General features: G+C 27.6%; 6 protein-coding genes across 6 annotated transcripts; 4 read left to right on the top strand and 2 right to left on the bottom strand.

Annotated features, from left to right (window-relative positions):
• Positions 1-256: 256 nt before the first annotated feature.
• DICPUDRAFT_155779 (uncharacterized protein) lies at positions 257-943 on the top strand (the record flags this gene model as incomplete). The annotated part of the gene is made up of 1 exon (XM_003291149.1): positions 257-943. A coding segment is annotated over one exon (687 nt), but the record flags the coding sequence as incomplete, so codon positions are not given.
• A 104-nt stretch (positions 944-1047) lies between these two features.
• On the bottom strand, positions 1048-2025 carry DICPUDRAFT_95312 (uncharacterized protein). The gene is made up of 2 exons (XM_003291142.1): positions 1765-2025; positions 1048-1669 (listed from the first exon to the last, which is right to left on the bottom strand). Exons 1-2 carry the CDS (start codon positions 1943-1945, stop codon positions 1143-1145), a joined length of 708 nt encoding a protein of 235 aa, XP_003291190.1. The 5' UTR covers positions 1946-2025; the 3' UTR covers positions 1048-1142.
• Positions 2026-3592: 1567 nt separating this feature from the next.
• On the top strand, positions 3593-4313 carry DICPUDRAFT_155777 (uncharacterized protein; the record flags this gene model as incomplete). The annotated part of the gene is made up of 2 exons (XM_003291148.1): positions 3593-3767; positions 3868-4313. The coding sequence occupies 2 exons, from the start codon at positions 3593-3595 to the stop codon at positions 4311-4313; spliced, it is 621 nt and encodes a 206-aa protein (XP_003291196.1).
• Positions 4314-4538: 225 nt separating this feature from the next.
• DICPUDRAFT_155776 (uncharacterized protein) lies at positions 4539-13812 on the bottom strand (the record flags this gene model as incomplete). Its single annotated transcript, XM_003291141.1, has 3 exons — positions 4539-12119; positions 12199-12301; positions 12371-13812. The coding sequence occupies 3 exons, from the start codon at positions 13810-13812 to the stop codon at positions 4539-4541; spliced, it is 9126 nt and encodes a 3041-aa protein (XP_003291189.1).
• Positions 13813-15882: 2070 nt separating this feature from the next.
• DICPUDRAFT_38629 (uncharacterized protein) lies at positions 15883-19358 on the top strand (the record flags this gene model as incomplete). The annotated part of the gene is made up of 6 exons (XM_003291147.1): positions 15883-16328; positions 16410-17107; positions 17432-17691; positions 17839-18325; positions 18389-19054; positions 19123-19358. The coding sequence occupies 6 exons, from the start codon at positions 15883-15885 to the stop codon at positions 19356-19358; spliced, it is 2793 nt and encodes a 930-aa protein (XP_003291195.1).
• A 138-nt stretch (positions 19359-19496) lies between these two features.
• DICPUDRAFT_38615 (uncharacterized protein) lies at positions 19497-19892 on the top strand (the record flags this gene model as incomplete). The annotated part of the gene is made up of 1 exon (XM_003291146.1): positions 19497-19892. One exon carries the CDS (start codon positions 19497-19499, stop codon positions 19890-19892), a length of 396 nt encoding a protein of 131 aa, XP_003291194.1.
• Positions 19893-19936: the final 44 nt, after the last annotated feature.

Here is a 19936-nt window from a genome sequence, read left to right as displayed (position 1 = left end):
TTAATTTAAAAAAAAAAAAAAAAAAAAAAAAAAAAAAATATGGACTTTTCTCACAAGAACCTCGATCATTAATAAAATTAATAATGGAAGTTCCTCCAATCTTATTATCGAAGATATAAATAATATTAATATTAACGATAATAATAATAATCAAACCGATAATAATAATAATAATAATAATAATGATAATATCAATAACACAAGCAACTCTAATATAAATGATATAAGTAATAATAGAAATAGTAATAATAACGAGTTAAATAGAAAAGGAAGAAGAGCTAGCCATGGCCGTAGAGTTTTGGTCCGTAAACTCCAAAGCAGTAGCTTAAGTAGCAGTACTGGCAGTAGTAGTAATAGTCCAACAAGTAACCAATCTATAAATAATAGAAACAATACCAATAATATCAATAATAATAATAATAATAATAATAATAATAATAATAATAATAATAATAATAATAATAATAATAATAATATTAATATTAATCAGTTATTAAGAAAGGTTAATGATCTTCAAAACAAAGTTAAATATCTTAAAGATTTGGTTGAAGATAAAGATATCGAGCTTGTATCATTAAATAAAAAAGTAGTAAAACAAGAAGAAGAAATCGAGCATCTACAAAATAATAAAAAAATCAGTAAAAAGAGAGTATATCAAGAGTTAGTATCATATGATAATGTTAACAGAGATATACAACCAGATATCTCATATAATAGCACCAGTGAATACTACAACCATCTTACAAATGATGCCAAAAGACAATGTGCCAATATCCAATCTATTCAAGCTTTACTGTCATCTGGTAAACCCACAGTGGCCCCATTCTATTATTCAATACCCATCCTAAATCTACAACAACTAAATCATTATTTTAATAATTTAAATAATTATAGTGGTCCAACTTTTTTTAACGATACCACTAATACAACTGCCCACAAATAGTAGTAGTAGTAGTATTATAGTTGTCTAGATGATGTAACAAATATTTTATAGAATTTAATTCTTTTGTAAATAAATACCCCTTTTTGTAATTTTTTTTTTTTTTTCTAAAATAAATAAGTAGTTATTTTTATTTTTTTATTTTTTAAAAAGTTTATTATTGTTGTTATTATTATTGTTTTTTTATTTTTTTATTTATTATTTAACCACGGAAGTCTTCTAAGAGTTCGGCAGTTTCAGCCCATAAGGCAGAGGCTTGTTTATAGAAGGCTAATTGTTGAAGAGTATATTCACGAAGTTGGGCAACAAGTTGTTTGTTCATTTCGATATTGAGTTGTTCCATGACTTGATTAAATTCAGCAGTAACAGCATCATATTCAACTTTAATTTCTTCGCATTCGTTTTCAAGACCTTTAACTTTAAGTGAGTTGGCTTCATTCTTTTTCTTTGCTTCATTTAATCTATCTAAAGCAGTATCATATCTAATACGAACTTGGTCTTGTTTGTGTTTAGTATCTCTGGCTTTCTTAATTTCGCTATCTTGGAATTTACCGATTGGATTAACTAAACATTGAACTGAATTAACATTACAATTTTGACGTGATTGTTCGACTGATTTTAATTGAACACCAACATTCTTTAAACAAACACCAACTTGTTCATCTGATAAAAAGGTTGATCCAAATTGTGCTAATGCATCTGCAAATTGTGAACCTTGTTGTGTTGATTCTAAAAATATTTAAAAATTAATATATATTAATATTTTTATTAATTAATAATAATAATAATAATATCTAATTATTGTTGTTAGTGGTAATATTTACTTTCAGTTTCTTGAGCATAGATTTTACCAACTGTATAGAGTTCTTTATATTCGGTTTTGATTACTCTTAATTTATCTTTTTGTTCTTTTGTGGCGTCATTATCGGCTTGTGATTCTTTATTTCCCATTTTTTCCATGGTTTGTTGTTTAACTTGATCCATTTTTTTCATAAAGTTCTTCATTTTCTTATAGTATATGTAATATAAATTTAATTATATCTGATACAAATAAAATATTTTAAAATTTAATAAATTAAATAATCTATATGGGGTTTTGTTTTGTTGTTAGATAACTGAAAAAATTATATTTTTTTTTTTTAATATAAAAATAATTAATTTTTTTTAAAATTTTTTTTTTTTAATTTTTTAATTTTTTTTTTTCCAAATTATTATAATAAAAAAAGTTTTCACAACCAACAATTTCTTTTGAAAATATGATAGGCAACGTGGTGAATATCGATTATTTTTTTTAATTAGAAGGTGTAAAAGTGGGAAATAAAAAAAAATAAAATAAAATAAAATAAAATAAAATAAAATAAAATAAAATAAAATAATTTGTTTTTTTGTGCAATAGACTTTTTATAGATAATAGTGTGTAATTTTGTGCGGTGGGTTTTTTATTTTTTTATAAACAACCAATTATTTATTAAAATCTTTAAATCAGTGTAACCAATGTAATATTATCTATTTTTTAAAATATTTCAAAAAAAAAAATTGATTAGTTATAGCCAAAAGATATTTAGGTTTTGAAAAAATAATTACACCCATTTTGAATATAGTTTTTTTTCATCTCAATTAACTGAGGATAAATGACAACAACATGGTAATAATTATTATAAGTATCTATTTTAAACATTTATAATTTTTCCTTTATTTGGTGTAAATCAGGGTGATTCTATATCAAGATTATAAAGGAGGTTCAGATGGACCAAATCATTTTCAGCACATAAAATCGGAATTCACAAGATGTTTATAAACAAAGAAATTTAAGGGTTCAATTTTTGAAGATGATTATTGATTAACATGGAATTAATGGTACTCTAAACAAAAGCAATAACAATAAATGGGTTTATTAAACAAATACAATTATTTTTTATTTTTTTATAGAAAATAAAACATAAAAACAAATAATTGATTTCTTTTTTTTGACACAAAACGAAAAGTAAAAAATTATTTGTATTCTCCAAAAAAAAGTTAGTGTGTTATTTTCTTTTTTATTTTCTTTTTTTTTATTTTTTTATAAAATATTTCAAAGAATAACAATATATAACATCATTTTAAAAGTTACTGTATTTATATACCTTTAGATATTATTTTTTTTTTTATTTTTTATTTTTTTTTTATTTTTTTTTTTTATAATTGTTTAATTTATTTAAAATTTTAAAACAAAAGTTAAATTAAATTTTAATAGATTTAAATTTTCTTTCATTTCCCATCCCTCTATTTAGTTAAATATATTCAAAGAAAACCCAAGAGATAATTTTAAATATTATTTTTTTTTATTTTCATTTTTTTAATTTTTTTAATTTTTTTTTTTTCAAAAATTTTTAATTTTTTTTATTTTTTTAAAAAAAAATAAAATAAAAAAAAATAATCATTATTTAAATCATCATATCATATAAATATAAATATAAATAATAATTATATAATTAATTTATTTTTTGTTTATTCTATTTTTGTATTTTTAAAAGAAGAATATATAGACACATAAATATATATAAATAAAAAAAAAAAGAAATCAAAAAACAACACACCATCACACACAAAAACAAAATATATAAAAACACCTAAGCAGCACAGTAATACTAAACATTAATTATTAAAAACACAATGGTCTCTAAAGTATATACATATGTACCAAATATTATTGGTTATTTTAGAGTAATTTTCGCTATATTAGCATTCAAATATTCACATGACGATTATTCAAAATTCTTTGTATTCTACGCAATCAGTGCATTATTAGATATGGCTGATGGTCACGCTGCCCGTTTATTAAATCAATGTATGTTACAAATTTAACTTTTAATATTGAACATTTAAAAAGAAAAAAAGAAATCGAAAATTTAATTCTAACTCACCAAATATTTAAAATATATTTTTAGGTTCACAATTTGGTGCATTATTAGATATGATTACTGACAGATGTTCAACTATTGCCCTTATGATTGTATTATCACATTTCTATAAATCATATGAAAATTATTTCATTGCATTAATCACATTAGATATCGTCAGTCATTTTGCTCGTCTTTGTGCAACTTTACAAAGTGGAAGCAAATCTCACAAGGCCACCAAACAAAACCACTTAAAGATCATGAAAATTTATTATGAAAACAAATACTTTTTAGCATTCATGTGTTTCGGTAATGAAGGTTTCTTCCTCTTCTCATATCTCTATCACTTTTATCAATCATCAACCGTTTTCTATATTATTTGGTTATTCTTCTTCCCAATTTCAGCTGGTAAACAAATCATTAATGTAATCCAATTCTTCCAAGCCGTTGACGATATCGTAGATTTAGATGATAAAAATAGAATTAAAAAGTAAATAATAATAAACAATAATAGTAATAAAATTTTTTTAAATAAATAAAAATATAAATTTTTTTCTTTTTATAATATAAAAAAATTGAAAAAATAAAAAATAACAACAATCATACAATATTATAAATATATTTTTGAAAGAAAAAAGTATTTTAATTTTAAATATAACTATACATTATTTTATTTTATTTTATTTTATTTTATTTTATTTTATTTTATTTTATTTTATTTAATTATTTATATTGTATTGTGATGAAATAAAAGCATCTAATATTGATTTATCTTCTAAAGCTTTAAAAACCATATCCAAGGCTTCATCAAAAATTGAGGGATCTATATTATTACCATCAGAGATAAATTCTTGATAGCTTTGAACAACTTTTTGACGTACCTTTTCGGTGATAGAAATTGAATGTTTGGAGTTTTCGTTCACAAAACCTTCAACAATATGTCTCATTAAATAAAGTAAACCATCACCACCAATTTTTCCACTACCTTCAATATCGGATTTGAAATCATTTACAACTTCAACAAAACATACGTCATTAACTGCTTTTTGGAAGTGTTGTTTCTTGAGGAAATCTAAAAAGGATCTTCTTTTCTTACTATCATTTAATATTTCTTTGATACCTAAACCTGTAGAAGATATTGTTGATGAAGGTGAATGGGTACTACCACTTGGTACCAAATTTAAAAATGATGCTTGGGGTGAATCTGAAGTTAATAAGTCGTCAAATTCTGATTCTAATTGAGCATAGGTTTCGTCATTTTGATCAAAGTTTTTCAAATTGCTTAAAAGTTGGTCGATTTGAATTGAATCAGAATTTCTCTTGCTTGATGTAAGATCGGAGGTACCTAATAATGCTCTTAATGACTCTATTGAGTCTTGACCTAATGTATGCTCTTGAATACCGGGTTTTTGTGAAGAGGTTCTGTTTTTATTTGATGATGGTGTAATTAAACTAAATGATGGCTGTTTAGTTGATGAGGTTAATGGTTGTTGTGTTTGTGATGTAGTGGATGAAGATCTATCTCTTGGTTGGCTTGCAGATGACGAAGATCTTGATCTACTCTTACTTAAACCAGTATTGCTAGTAGTTGAATGTGATCTAGAGGATCTTGAGGACGAGTTACGTAATTCTTCGCTTTCTTCAGAGGATTGATTAAGTGAACGTGAAGATCTTTTGCTTGTAGATGTAGAGTTACCAAATTTATTTAAAATATTAGAATCTAAACCTTCTAAACCAACTTTCAAATCTTCTAAATCCAAGTCATTTTCATCTAAATCCAAATAGGCATTATATTCATCCGAATTTCTCCACATACTCTTTGACATTGATCTGGTGAGTGTAGGGTCATTTTCCATTAGGTTTTTCATTTCTTCATCATCAAATTCGTCAAATTCATCTAAATCCAATTCATCTTGTTCAATTTCTTGTTCAATTTCTTGTACAATTTCTTCTTGCTGTTGTTGAATTGAAGCTGGTGGGTTAAATACATTTGAAAATTGTGGTGGTGAAACTGGTTGTGACTTCTTTTCATTAATAGCTCTTTCTTTTAATGATGGATGATCTGAAATTGGTGATTTATTTCTACGATGACCTTTCTTTTTATTTTGTTCTTGAGACATTGATAATGGTGAGGTTTGTTCTGCTTGTTTCTGTTGTTGTGCTTGTTGCTGTTGTGCTTGTTTTTGAGCTTGTTGTAATTGTTGTTGTTGCAATTGTTGTTGATGTTTTACTGGTACTAAAATTTGTTTTAAAATTTCAGAACTAGTTTTATCAATTGGTGGCAATAAAGGTGGTAAATTATTTTGAGGTATTGAGTTTTTCATTGTTGAAACAACAGAGTTAATTAAATCAGCAGCAACTGGTAATGAACTGCCATAGTCACAAGCAATTTTAATTATATTTTTGAATAATGGTAAAACTTGTGGAGAGGCACCTTCTAATAATAGGTTGATTACTTTAAGGATTGAGTTTGATAATGAACTAGAAGAATCTAATAAAGTGGTCATTAAATCCGAGCATTCAATAGAGAATTTAGGGATTACCAAGCTACGTAGACAAGAGATAACTTTAATTAAGAAGCTGTCTGGATTAGAATTGAACCCACCCTTAGAGTACAAGCTAAATATTTCGGATAGTTCTTGGTTTTGTGGAAGTTCTCCTTTACCAACACTACTAACAAGTACTTGTGAAAGAGCAGTAGCGATTTTATCAGCAGCAATCTTTTGTTCACGGTAAATGATTGATGATTTACTAGTTAAAATACGATTATGTAACCATGGAGCTAAGGCTAAAATTGGTAATAAATATCTTTGTGGTGGTCCCATTGGATCAATTTGTTGAACTGAGGCCAAGGAATCTGATTGAACTGAAACTAAACAAACTAATAGTCGCGAGCAAACTTCTTCGGTTGATGGTGATAATAAACCTTTGAATAAATGATATTGAATACCACGTGGAATATTAATATGTTGGGAGTTTTCTAAAATATGCTTTACGAATAATGGTACTCTAATTATATCTTGATTGGCTTTTTCTAAATTGTCGTCATCGTCATCATCATCCATTTTGGAAATTTGTGAAATAATTTCCAAACTAGTTTCATATAATGGTTTGTAGAATAATTGAGTTGGGACAATTAATGATACTGATGACCAAAATATTAATGATAATGAATTTTCATCAATATTTTTAGATTGGATAATTTGTTTCAAGGTTAAAAGAATTTCCACACAAAGTGTACGCTTGAAGATTGCTAAATTTTGTTGTTCATTAAATGATTTGATTAATAATTGTTGAGAACTACCCCCGACACAATAGTTAATTTGATTAGATAGTTTGGTGAGATTGATTAAACAATTGTCTAAATCTTCTGTCCATTCTTGTAAGAGAGTAACTAAATGTTCAACTGATGATGCCCAACGTACCTTTTGTCTTTTTAATGTTTTCATAATAAGATTATTACTATTAAGATTATTGTTTACTAATTGTTGTTGACATTGAATAATTGATCTATACATTTGGCACGATTTGATCGATACTCTTGGGTCTTTATAATTTTTGATCCAATAAAGTGATTCGTTTTCCCAACGGTCAATAGTAGCTGGTGTAACAACTTCAAAGTATTTACAGAGTACACTAATTAATTCATCAGCATAGATATAACCATTACACCATTTAATCATTTCGTTACGATGGTCAATAACACTATCCTTGTAACCAGCATTCATATGATTTGATGAGGAAGTTTTGCTACCTTGAACCAAGAATGAGGCTTTTCTCTTTGAATAAATTGAAACGATTGGATTTTTATTATCAAAGCCTATAAATGATTGATTAATGATTTCATTATTTCTAACGTCTCTACGTAGAGTACCATTGATACCAATTGAACTACCACTAATACTACCAAAGCCAATTGGATGAATACTGTCGTCATTGAAATCAAATTTAATTTGGAATGTTGGCAAACGAAGTGAGGTTAAAATAGTATCGAATGATTTCAAAATGGAACGACTCTGTTGCTTAGCTTCTTCGTTGTTGGCTACAAATGTTTGGGCATAGAGATTATTTCTAAGACCTGACAAAAGAATATTGATCATCTTTTGAAGTAATGGTGATTCGGTAGTAGAATCAATACGAAGAATAGAATAGTTGAATACTATATGTAGATATGGCATTACTGGCACAAGATTTTCACTGATTAAATCTGTTAAAATGATGACACAAGTTTCTCTAATTTTACTAGATTGTCTTGAAAGTTTATTACGATCGACTTCATTACCTTCTAAATTTCCTAAATCGTTGTCAGAAAGACCGGCAGATAATCTTTTTTCATTTCCAATACTATGAGAAACACCGCTGTAGGATAATTGATAAATTAATGGTTCTAATGTTCTTTCTGGATCCATACGATAAATATAAAGAATGATTAATTTACAAATTGGCATATGATCACGATTAGAAATTGATTTTTTTACTAAAAAGTTGATGATAACCATAAGATTTTGTGGTTCCTTTCTTGCTAATGCTAACCATAAATCAATTAATTCTGGCATCATTTCTGTATTATTACCGGTTGGGGTAATTGATTCGGTAAGAACTGCAAAGAATTGTTTTAAGAACTCAACTGGTACCATTCTTGTCATTCTACCTTCGACAAAACTAATATTGTTACACCATGGTAAAAGGAATTGAATGGTCCATTTCTTATTTTGAGTATTTAAATTTTTGAAACGATGAAATACCTCTTCAAAAAGCTTTTCGGTCCAGAGTGGGCAGGTTTGGGAAACCAATGATGAAACTTCAAGAGCATTAATTTTATTGGTTGGGGTATTTCTAGAAGAGAATGATTGACGACGTGGTAAAAGTTGTGAACGAATTAAAACGTTTTCTTCAGTAGATAAACCAAATGAGCTTGGTGAAAGACGAGCAATTAAATCAAAAGATCTAATTCTAGCCAAGAAAGCTGGGTGTAAAAGATTTAATAATGAAAGGAATAAAAGAGATGCACCAATATCAACTAATTTTCTTGAGAATTGTTTATCAATTATTGTTACAGGCTCATCCTCTAAATCTTCTTGATCTTTTTCTTCTAAGGCTTTGTCAAAATAATATTGATAGATGTCTTGAGTGATACCTAATGTTGGGGGATTGATTGGTGGAATTGGAAGGAATTGGTCATAAATTGAATGTAAATATAATACAGATTCGGCTGGGTTATCAATATAACAACGGCTTAGGAAATAAGCATAGGCTTCATCGAAATGATATGACAATACCCATCTTAAAATACGATTTCCTTTTAATTCTGAATCGACAACCCATTCTAAAACTTCTTTTTGTAATTTACCCTCTTCGAATAATGTACCCAACTTTAAAATTGACTCTGCTGCCAATCTAGAACAATCTCTAATTTTTCTTAATGCAGCTTCAATACGTGCTTTTTCATCTTCACGGAATGAGTCTTTAATTTTTGAAAGTCTTTTATTAATTTCAAAGCCTTCAAGTTGCATTCTTTGTTGAGAAACATTTGGATGTCCTGACCATTGAAGAATAGCTTTGAATGTTTTATAACGCTCGCCAACAGTCCATGGAATTGATTTAATAGAGCTAATTAATGACTTTCTAATTGGACCATTTAATGCGCATAAGGTTGGAGTAAAAAGACTATTACAGAAATTATAAACTACGACAGCATTGTCATTGAAATAGCTTTCATTGTTAATACTTGGCAATTTAGTTGGATCACCAAAAATTGGATCAATTTGTTGAATGAATTGAACAAATACTTGAACTAGATCTTGACTTTCAAAGATAGCACGTGGGAAGTCTTTGTGTTGGGATATTCTTCTAAAAATGTTTGAAAGATCGACTCTAACACGACTAAGTTTCTTATTTTGTTTATTTTGGGTCCACCATTCATTTAATGAGTCGATTAATGTTGGAATTAATCTCCAATGTAAAAGACCACAAATAAATGATAACTTTTCACGAATTGGGCTGATATCGCTTAAGAGACCATTCCAGAATGTTGGTAGGTATTGAGTGATTTTGCCTTGAAGATTTGATTCGAATTTAATCATTTCATCAACTAATGGATCTTGAGAGGCTTCTTGTGGAGTTGGTCTTAATGGATAGCTCGAAGCAATACCGCTAGTTGATAATAATAAACTATGTGAGTTTATCCAAAGGTATTTTAGAATGTAGTTATTGTATCTTTTATTTTCATCTGTGGTACTTTCGGTTGGCACCTGTGGCATAAGATTGATAATATTTAAGAGAATACCACGAGCTTTTGATAAGGTTCTAACACAGTCATGTTCGGTACACATTCTACCAATTTCACATAAAGTAATAGCCCATAAACGATCGTGGGTGGTTAAAACAAGCTCTTCAGCGGATGGTAAATCGTCATTTGGATTTAATTTGATTTCTTTGTCAATACCACAAGCATTATCTAATAATAAATGGTGTCTAGCTCTTTGTGCGATAGTACGCCACTTTTGGTGAATAACAGAGGCGATTTGAGTATTATGAATTTCAGTATTACGAATACCACTAATAGAACGAATGATTTGAAGAGCAATTAAACGTGTTGATGGAACTGGTGAGGATAAATGAACTAAACCAATTGCTTCAATTTCAGTTTCTAACATTTTTGGTGGGAAGAAAGATGAATCCAATGGTACTGATGCATGACGTGACTCGATGAATGAACGTTCATTCCATAAATCAATTAAACCTAATAATTGTGAGAGTAAAGTTTGGAGTGATGCATGATCCTTTCCTACATATTGAAGAATTAAAGATGTAAAACCTTGAACCAATGGAGTACGTAGCTCTGGATGATCACACATAATAACTTGAATGGCATGAGAGGCGGCTGAGGCGATTTCTTCCTCTTCGTGGAGCACTAACTTGTGAAGATTACTATGTAATATGAAATTTTTAGGGATAAATGTAATACAACGAATTGTTTCCTTAAACAATTCTAAAAGATCTGGATTCATGGTTTTCTTTCTTATTGTCTTCTTTTTAGTGGTGAATGGTTCAGATTGATGACTGATTAGACTGTTATTCTTTTCCCAATGTTCTATTTTATTATTTAAACTAATTGAAAGAACTCTAGTTTGCTCGGATTGTTCGCGTTCACGTTGTTCTACAGATTTTGTGCAGACTTCATACCAACGTTTAATAGCATCGATAGTTGTATCATTTTCAAACTTGTGGTGGTGCACAGTTGAAGATTCATTAATCAATGAATAAAGACTAATGGTTGGTTCGAATTGTGTGCTAATGGTAAGAGGATCCTGAGAGATTGATGGATTGTCACCATTCAAGATCAAAGAGTTGTTTTGTGGTAAACCTGATTGCTCTTCACAATGCTTGAAAGATTTTGATAAAAATGTTTCAAAAGTTAATTGAATTTCTTCTTTACGTACATAGGTAATATTGTCATTTTGGCTAGAGAGACCAGAAATTGATTTTGAGTTTGCGCTATAAGCAGTGTTCCAAAATACACCGGTTGGATCTAAAATAATTGATAAAGTACGTAATGCAATGACATGATACAATGGGTTATTGGAAGAAAATAATGTTGGTAAAATTGAATCGGTTAAAAGCTTTAGACTATGTACAGATATATGAACCGAAATAGCTGTCAAGAGGTCAATACATTCAATAGGTTTTGGTATGTTTTGTTTCTTTCCAAAAAGACCTTGAATAATCTCTTGGAGACGTGGAATTACTTTACCACGATTAAAGATAAGACCAGCATAAAGATAACTGCCACTATTTTCATAAACACGATCCAAACGTAGTTGTAATTGAGCAGCAATACCACCATTAGTGGATGAGTTTGATGTATTGGTAGAGAGGTAGGTTTGTAATCCGCTGATTTTTCTTGGTGGCACAAATCTTCCTTGAAGTAAACGTAAAATACATTCCAATGAGAAATCACGCTTCTTTGGTACCGATATTGATTTCCAAATTCTCTTCATTATTCCTTCATAATCTTCTTCAAAAAAGGATGGTGGTCCACGGGATATAATACTACACATTAACTTTGATGATCTATCTTCAAATTCGTCATTCTTTAATAGTTTTTCTGCTTTCTTAAAGATTTCTCTCATTTTTGCTACAATATTCGTTGATTGTGTATAATCTGTCATTGATAATAACATGCCATCTAAAGCCTCCAATTGTACCAATCTTAAAACATTTTTTTTATTATTATCAATCCAATTATACATTTGACCTAATAATTTTTCAACTTCATTAATTTTTTCTGAATCTGTTAACTAAATAAATAAATTTTAATAAAAAAATAATTAATATTATATTATTTAATTTTGGTTTTATTGTAATTTTTTTACTTACAACTAAACTAACCCATCTAATACCTTTAAATAATGGGATTAAATCATCCAATGGTGGATTATTTTGAACAGTTTTTGTTAAATATTGTGAGATTGGAATTAAACTTTAAGTAAAAAAAAATTAATTAATATTTAGAAATAAATAAATTTTAAAAAAAATGTATAATACATACGAAATTCTCGAAATTTGACCTAAAATTAATGACCATTGATCAGAAATTGATAGTCTTAAAGAAATCCAAGTTGAAAAGTTTAAAGATCTAGCATTAATTGGTTTGAAATAATAAAAAGCCAAATCTCTAAGACGATTGATTAAAAACATTGAAAGTGGAGGATTAGAGTTGCTTGAAACTTGGGAGAAATCGACTTTACCAAGAATGTGAGTAATTATATCTGCAACAACAATTTCAACAGTACTTTCAATTAAATCTAAATATTTGGTATCGCTACCTTGATGATAAGAGCTGATGGTTGATAAAAACTGTTCAAATGAAAAGTGTTTGCTTTGAGATTGATTCGAGGAACAAAGTACGTTTGATAGTGAAGAAGATGGTGATTGAATACCACCTGGACCTAATGTTGTAAATGTTGCTGTTGATCCAGTAGTTGTAGTTGTGGTAGTTGTGATTGTATTGCTAACGATTGAATTACTTTGTTGTTGTTGTTGTACAGTTAATGAAAAATTAAAACCCGCTGTTACTGTAGTTTGTGTATTATTGCCATTTATATTGGCATTACTCGTTATATTATTACTTATATTTGAAGCTTTCCCTATGCTGCCACTAAAACCACCACCTAGTGTTGTTAGTGTGGGTGATACTGTTGTTGATTGGGAAGGTGAGTTTACAGCTGAAGATGATTGTAATTGTTGAATATGTTTTGGTAAGTACTCTAATACCAATCTAATTGCCGATTCTTTACAATATTTACTACTTTCACTTATTAACATTAATGATGGATAATAAAACCAAAAGTTTCTTGCAAAATTGGTCCATTCTGTTTCACTTTGATCGATATTTAATATTTTGCCAGATGTTGCTAGCTTTCTTATTAGTGTATTGCCTTTTGACATTTTAATTGTAGATGATCCAATTTGACTTCCACTTGAGCTTCCACCGCTGCCGCCCAAACTACCACTACCAATACTCATTAAAGAATTTGGTGAGAGGGTAAGTGAGCTTCTTCCTATACTTCCACTGGCATTAAGCGATGGGATATTTGTATGTGATGAACTTGGTGTTAAACCACCGCTGCCAATATTATTTGTTATATTTGGTGATAATGAGTTAATAGATGAGGTTGGGGTAGAATTAGGTGATCCGCTTGCTGTGTTTAAATTTAAATTCGCTATATTGGTTGTTGATGATGTTGGTGATATGGCTGGAGTTGCGGTTATTGTAGGTGGTGTTGTGCCTCCTGATATATTTGTACTGGCAATATTTAATGAACTACCACTACCTCCAGATGAGCCACCGCTCATTAAACCATATCTGTCACTTTCATTTGTCATTAAATTTGATAGTGTTACATCGAGCGATCCTGATAAATTATCAAATAATTTTGATACTAATGTGGATGTTAATCCCATAGTATTAACATCTAATCTTGAATCCATATTTTTATTGATTTATTATTACTATTACAAACTACTATAATAATTTAATTACTAAAAACACAAATTTTTTTATTTATAAAAAAAAAAACAAAAAAACAATAAAGAAAAATTTTAAAACAAAACAAAAAAAAAAACAAAACAAAATATATATATAATTTTACAAATAATATATTATAAATATATTATACAAATTTATTTATTTATTCATATATTATTAATAAATAGTTTGCTATGATGATGTTAGTTAATAATACAAAAAATTTTAAAATAAAAAATTTTTAAAAAAAAAAAAAATTATAAAAAAAATTTTAAAAAAAATAAAAAAAAAAAATTAATTTTTTTTTAAATTTTTTTTAAAATTATATTAATATTTTGGTTAATATAAAATGATTAATATAGATAAGTTTATTACTTTTATAATAACAAAAGCCTCCTTTTATAACATTAGCACAATTTATCATATATGAAAAGAATGATACCAAAAAAGTAGAATAGTCAACCTTTAAACAATCCCTCTTATTCACACCTCTTTAACTTAATCCAACCAAAATTGAGATAACTAATTAATTATTTAGTGTCACTTTCAAATAAAACCTCATTCAATAATAATAATAATAATTTTTTTATTACTAATAAAATAAAATCCAAAAAACATAATTTTCATCAAAAAATGCTAAGAATTATCAACCCCATTTATTTTTTAAAAATACGAAAACTTATTGAAACACATTTTATTTACAAAAATACTATTTTGGTGCACCTATTGTTATATCCGATTAGTTTAGATTTTTTTAAAATAAAATTTATAAATAAAAATAATTTTTTATTTTTGGATATTATATATAATACATATAATTATTTTAAAAAGCTTTAATACCAGATATTTTTATTGCTTTTTTTTATTTATTTTTTTTTTTAATAAATTTTTATTTTTTGATTAACAAAATTATTTTTCTTTGAATAAAAATCTAATCTGCTTTTAATTATTTTTTTTTAAATAAAAAAAAACCGTTTTCAGCGATTAAAAACAAAATCAATTATTTTTTTTTAAAAAATTTCTTTTTTTTTTCTTGGGGTTTTTTTATTTTTTATTTTTTTATTTTTATTTTTTGGGAAGCAATCAAAAAAAAGTTTTATTCATATTTTATTTTTATCATTTTATTTTTATCTTTTTATTTTTATTTTTTCACACACCACAATAAAAAAAAATGAAAAAAATACAATTTTTTTTCATTTTTTTCATTTTTTTTTATTTAAATACTCATAGCAGTGCTGTTATTATTAATGGTATTCTTGATACAGAGTATAATTGCTTACAAACTTTAATTACAAAATTAGGGATTTCAACATATTTTTCACAGAATTTGGTATGTATCCCAAATTTAACATGCGATTCTACCATAGATTGTGGGTTGGGTGTTATTTGTGATACCAGTACTGGTTTAGTTTCAAGCATGTATGTATATAAAAACTATATATTATTTAAGTTTATATTAAGACTAATTTTTTTTTTTTTTTTTTTTTTTAAAAGAAATCTTCAATCAAAAGATGCATCAAAAATTTTTACTAGTGGTGATCTTAGCTGTTTTTCAAGTTTAAACTCATTTACTTTAGTAGCAGCAAATGTTGACTCAACTATCCTTACTAAAGTTGGTAATACAAAGTCTATGTATGTATATAGTTTACAATTTAAAATTTATTAAATTTATAAAAATATTAATATTTTTACAGATACTTGAATAGATGCATTTTACCAGCAACATTTTCCCTAGCACCATATGTTAATCAAAATATTAAAAACCTTACAATAAATCTATCGGCTCAGTTCCAAGCAGCATTTAAATTTTCTTTTTTTCAGTATTTGAAAAATTTGTAAGTAAAATAAAAATAAAATATAAAAAAATTTCTTTATTAAAATATTTTTTTTTTCTTTTCTATAGTAAAATTTCATATTCATCTGAAACTATTTATCCACTTATAGATATTTCATATGAAAATAATATACCAGATGTAGTATTACAGTTTGATAATTTCGAATCAATTTTTTCAAACATACCATCCTTCTCATCAATGTCAATTGTAAATTTAACATTTATATACTCCTCATTATTTACCCCCGCCAATAGTGCCTTTTCAACATTTACATCTGTTACTAATATTTATTTGAGACAACCAACATCACCAACAATAAGAAAGTTCCCAGTTGAAATCATTAAAAGTAATTTAGTATCGTTCATTTCCGATGGGCCTTTTACAGAGGAGACAAGTCCAATAGACTTATCAAGTTTCAATAATTTAAAAACTTTATCATTCACAACTGTTGGATCTTTTGGTAAAAATGGGTTACCTTTTTCAAAGTTACCTCCAAATTTAAAGAGTTTTACTTTTTCAAATGGTAATTTACCCCTCAGTAATTTAGACTTTACCATATTTAATAATATTGAAAGTGTTTCTTTAGGAGAAAATGGAATTACATCAAATTTACCAATTTTTACTGGTATAAATATTATAAATTTGTAAGTACAAATTTTAACATCAATTTCATTTAAAGTGTTTTTATTAATTAAATACCTTTTACTCCTATAATTATTTTATAGTAATTTATCAGGAAATGCAATTAAAGGACCTATTGATAAGTCATGGTGTAGTACAAATTTAGATTTATCATATAATGTATTTTCAGGTTCAGTTCCAACATGTTTTTCATCATATTTTTGTGTAGAAAAAATTTATAAAGCTTTTGCAGGAAATGTTTTTACAGGGTATACCAATCAATGTGCACAAACTGCTCTCCCATCAACCATTAAGATAGAGGGATCAAATACTGTAATTTATGGAAGTGATTTAGGTTTTGGTTCCAGTTTTATTTCAAGTACACCTACATATAACTGGAAACCAGTAATATTTAGCAAATCATACATTATTGAAGGCCTTACAACTCCAACCAACTTTAGTATTTCACTATTACCATTTAACAAACAATTTACATTATCAAGTTCCGATAATGTACCTGTAGTTTCAAGTTATGGTGTTTCTATTAATGGGGATAGTTCAGCAACTGTTACAATCATTGGCGCTTATTTTAGTTATAATACAACAGCCATATCGGTTGTTTATGATACTGCAGAATGTGCTGTAGTAACTTCTTCTTTCGAAAGTATTGTTTGTAAAATTAAAAGTTATAGCTCGTCTTTAGCCAGCATGCTTAGGGCGACAATATTAAGAGTTGGCGATAAACAAATTCAATATGTTTCAAATCTTACAGCTAATGTCGGAATGGTAGTACCAAAACTCTGTGATGCTACAAGTTGCGGTTATTTCTCTGGTCAAGGTAATTGTGTAGTAGAGGGTACATGTGTTTGTAACAGAAAATGGAAGGGTCTGGTTTGTCAACTCCCATCAATATATGTTAATGACATTATTCCAACAGATCAAAATGGAGGTACTGTTGTTTTTAATGGTTGGTTTACCGATATCCATAATGGTTTACAAGTTAAAATTGGTGATTTAATCTGTACTTTAATTCTAGCCACAAATGAAATGATTAGGTGTTCAATAGGTCCTGGGTATGGTACGAGAACTTATGTCATTTCCCAAAATGATGATCAAATAGTTCAAGGTTCTTATACTTATAATTCAACATGTCCAAATGATTGTTCAGGTAATGGTACTTGTATAATTTTGACAGGAAAATGTAAATGTTTACCAGGCTTCCAATCAATAGATTGCTCATTACCCTATATAGAATGCCCAGTTAATTCCCTTACCAATCAGGTTTGTAGTGGTGGCTCAAATACCTGTGAAACCACTACTGGTGTGTGTAATTGTGACTCATCACATCAGGGAGTAGCATGCGAAAATCAATTTAAACAGTGTCCAGTAAATTCAGCAGGTGAACTTTGCAGTGGTGGTTTAAATATTTGTACAAACACTACTGGAATATGTACTTGTGATTCTTCTCACCAAGGATTAGATTGTGGAACTCCATTCAAAAATTGTCCGATCCCAACAAATACTGCAGTGGAGTGTGGTGGTAATAAATTTGGTAGTTGTACCAATACCACAGGTTCGTGTAAATGTTTAAGTGATTGGACCGGTACAGACTGTTCCATACCAAACCATTATTGTTCAAGTATAACACCAGCTCCAAGCGATGGCAATGTGCAAGTGACTCTTTATGGTTGGTTTGGTAATGATCATAAAAATCTTAAAGTAGTTATTGGTGGTAATGACTGTCCTGTCATTAATAAAGATAGCTCAACAATAAATTGCACAGTTGCTCCAGGGTCTGTAGGTCTTACATCAGTAAATATAACACAAAATAATATATCATGGTTTGGTAAAGATCGTTTCCAATATTATTCAGTTGTTAAAGAAAAGAAGTGCCCAAATGATTGTAGCTCAAATGGTCAGTGCGATACCAAATCAGGAATTTGCTTATGTAATAATAACTATTCAGGTTTTGATTGCAGTGCATATTCACCAGAGGAGGAGGAAGAAGATAGCAGCAGTAGTGATAATAATCCATCAACCACTTCAACTTCTACCCCAACTACAACTCCAAAACCAACATCAGATCCAAATAAACCACCAAAATCAACAAACACAGTTGACAGTTCATCTTCTGCTATTTCAATTAATAACGAACAAACCAGTTATAATTTATTAATTGTTAAGCTTTTGGAAATTGATATCTATGGTAATCCAGCCAAGACTTATGAATTAAAAGATAATTGGAAATATGACCCAGACCACTCAAATAAAACTTTTTACCAATTTAATCAAAAATTAAACAATTTAAACAACCCAGATAACAATACATGGATTAAATCAACAATCGAAGAGATTAAAAAGAATCGTATTCAAGAATTTGCAGGTAATCAATTTTTATTAGAAAAAAATTCTATTAAAGTTTCAATAGAATTATTCAACTACACTTTTGATAACAATTTAAATACTTTACAATTACAAATCGAATCTTCAGTAGATGTATTAAAAGACCATCAAGGTAATCAATGTAATAATGCCACAACAAGTGTTTCAGAATCAAATTTATCAGAATCCAATTTAAATTATTTAAAAATTACAAAAAATTCAAAAGTTCTCTTTGGTAGATTTATAAACTCCATTTTATCTGATGGCCGTGCAACTTTTATTACAAGTGGAATAGTTGAAAGAAATAACGATTCTTTAATTGTCGGTTTAAATTTACCACATTGTTCAAATTGTTTAATTGATCCTGGTATGTAATTTAATAACTCATTTGTATATTACCTTTTATCCATTACTAATATTAATTTTTTTTTTTAGATTTTTCTGTATTAGTAGATTCATCTTATAAATCAACATGTGGTGAAGATAATAAAAAATCATGGGTATTACCTGTTTCGATTGTAGTACCTTGTGTATTCGCAGCATCAGCAATCATCATTGGTGCTTTTCTTTATAAAAGACATCGTACAAAAATATTATTGGCAACAAATAGATACAAATTCTCTTTAAAATCTTTATCTAAAAAAAATAAAGATGATTTATATGTAAATTAATAAAATAATAAAATAAAATAAATATCTTTGTATAAATTAATTTAAAATCAATATTGTGAAAAAAATAAAAATTTTTATTTTTTTAAAAATAAAAGAAATTAATTTTTTTTTTATTAATTATTTTATTAAAAATAAAAAATGGTTTTAAAAAAACATATAAGATTTACAAGACCAACAGATAATTTAAAAGAAATAAAGGATATGTATATTAAAGGATTGGATTTCGAACTTTTATTTGAATTTCAAGATCATCAAGGTTTCGACGGTGTTATTTTAGGCCATCCAAAAGAAGTTTATCATTTAGAATTTACACATCATAGAGGAACTACAGTGGGTAAAGCACCAACAAAAGACAACTTAATTGCACTTTATTTACCCGATTTAAATGAATATAATCATCAATGTAAAAAATTAATAGAGGCAGGTTTCAAAAAGGTTGTATCTTATAATCCATACTGGGACAATAATGGCTCAACATATGAAGATATTGATGGATATCGTATTGTTTTAGCAAATATTTCTTTTGACCATTAAAAAATATAATAAATAAAACAAAATGAATTTTATAAATATTAAAA

This window comes from Dictyostelium purpureum (genome assembly GCF_000190715.1).
Source record: "Dictyostelium purpureum unplaced genomic scaffold DICPUscaffold_262, whole genome shotgun sequence".
NCBI lineage: Eukaryota > Evosea > Eumycetozoa > Dictyosteliales > Dictyosteliaceae > Dictyostelium > Dictyostelium purpureum.
The sequence above is the reverse complement of the archived record's forward strand: the minus strand, read 5'-3'. Positions and strand labels throughout refer to the sequence as shown.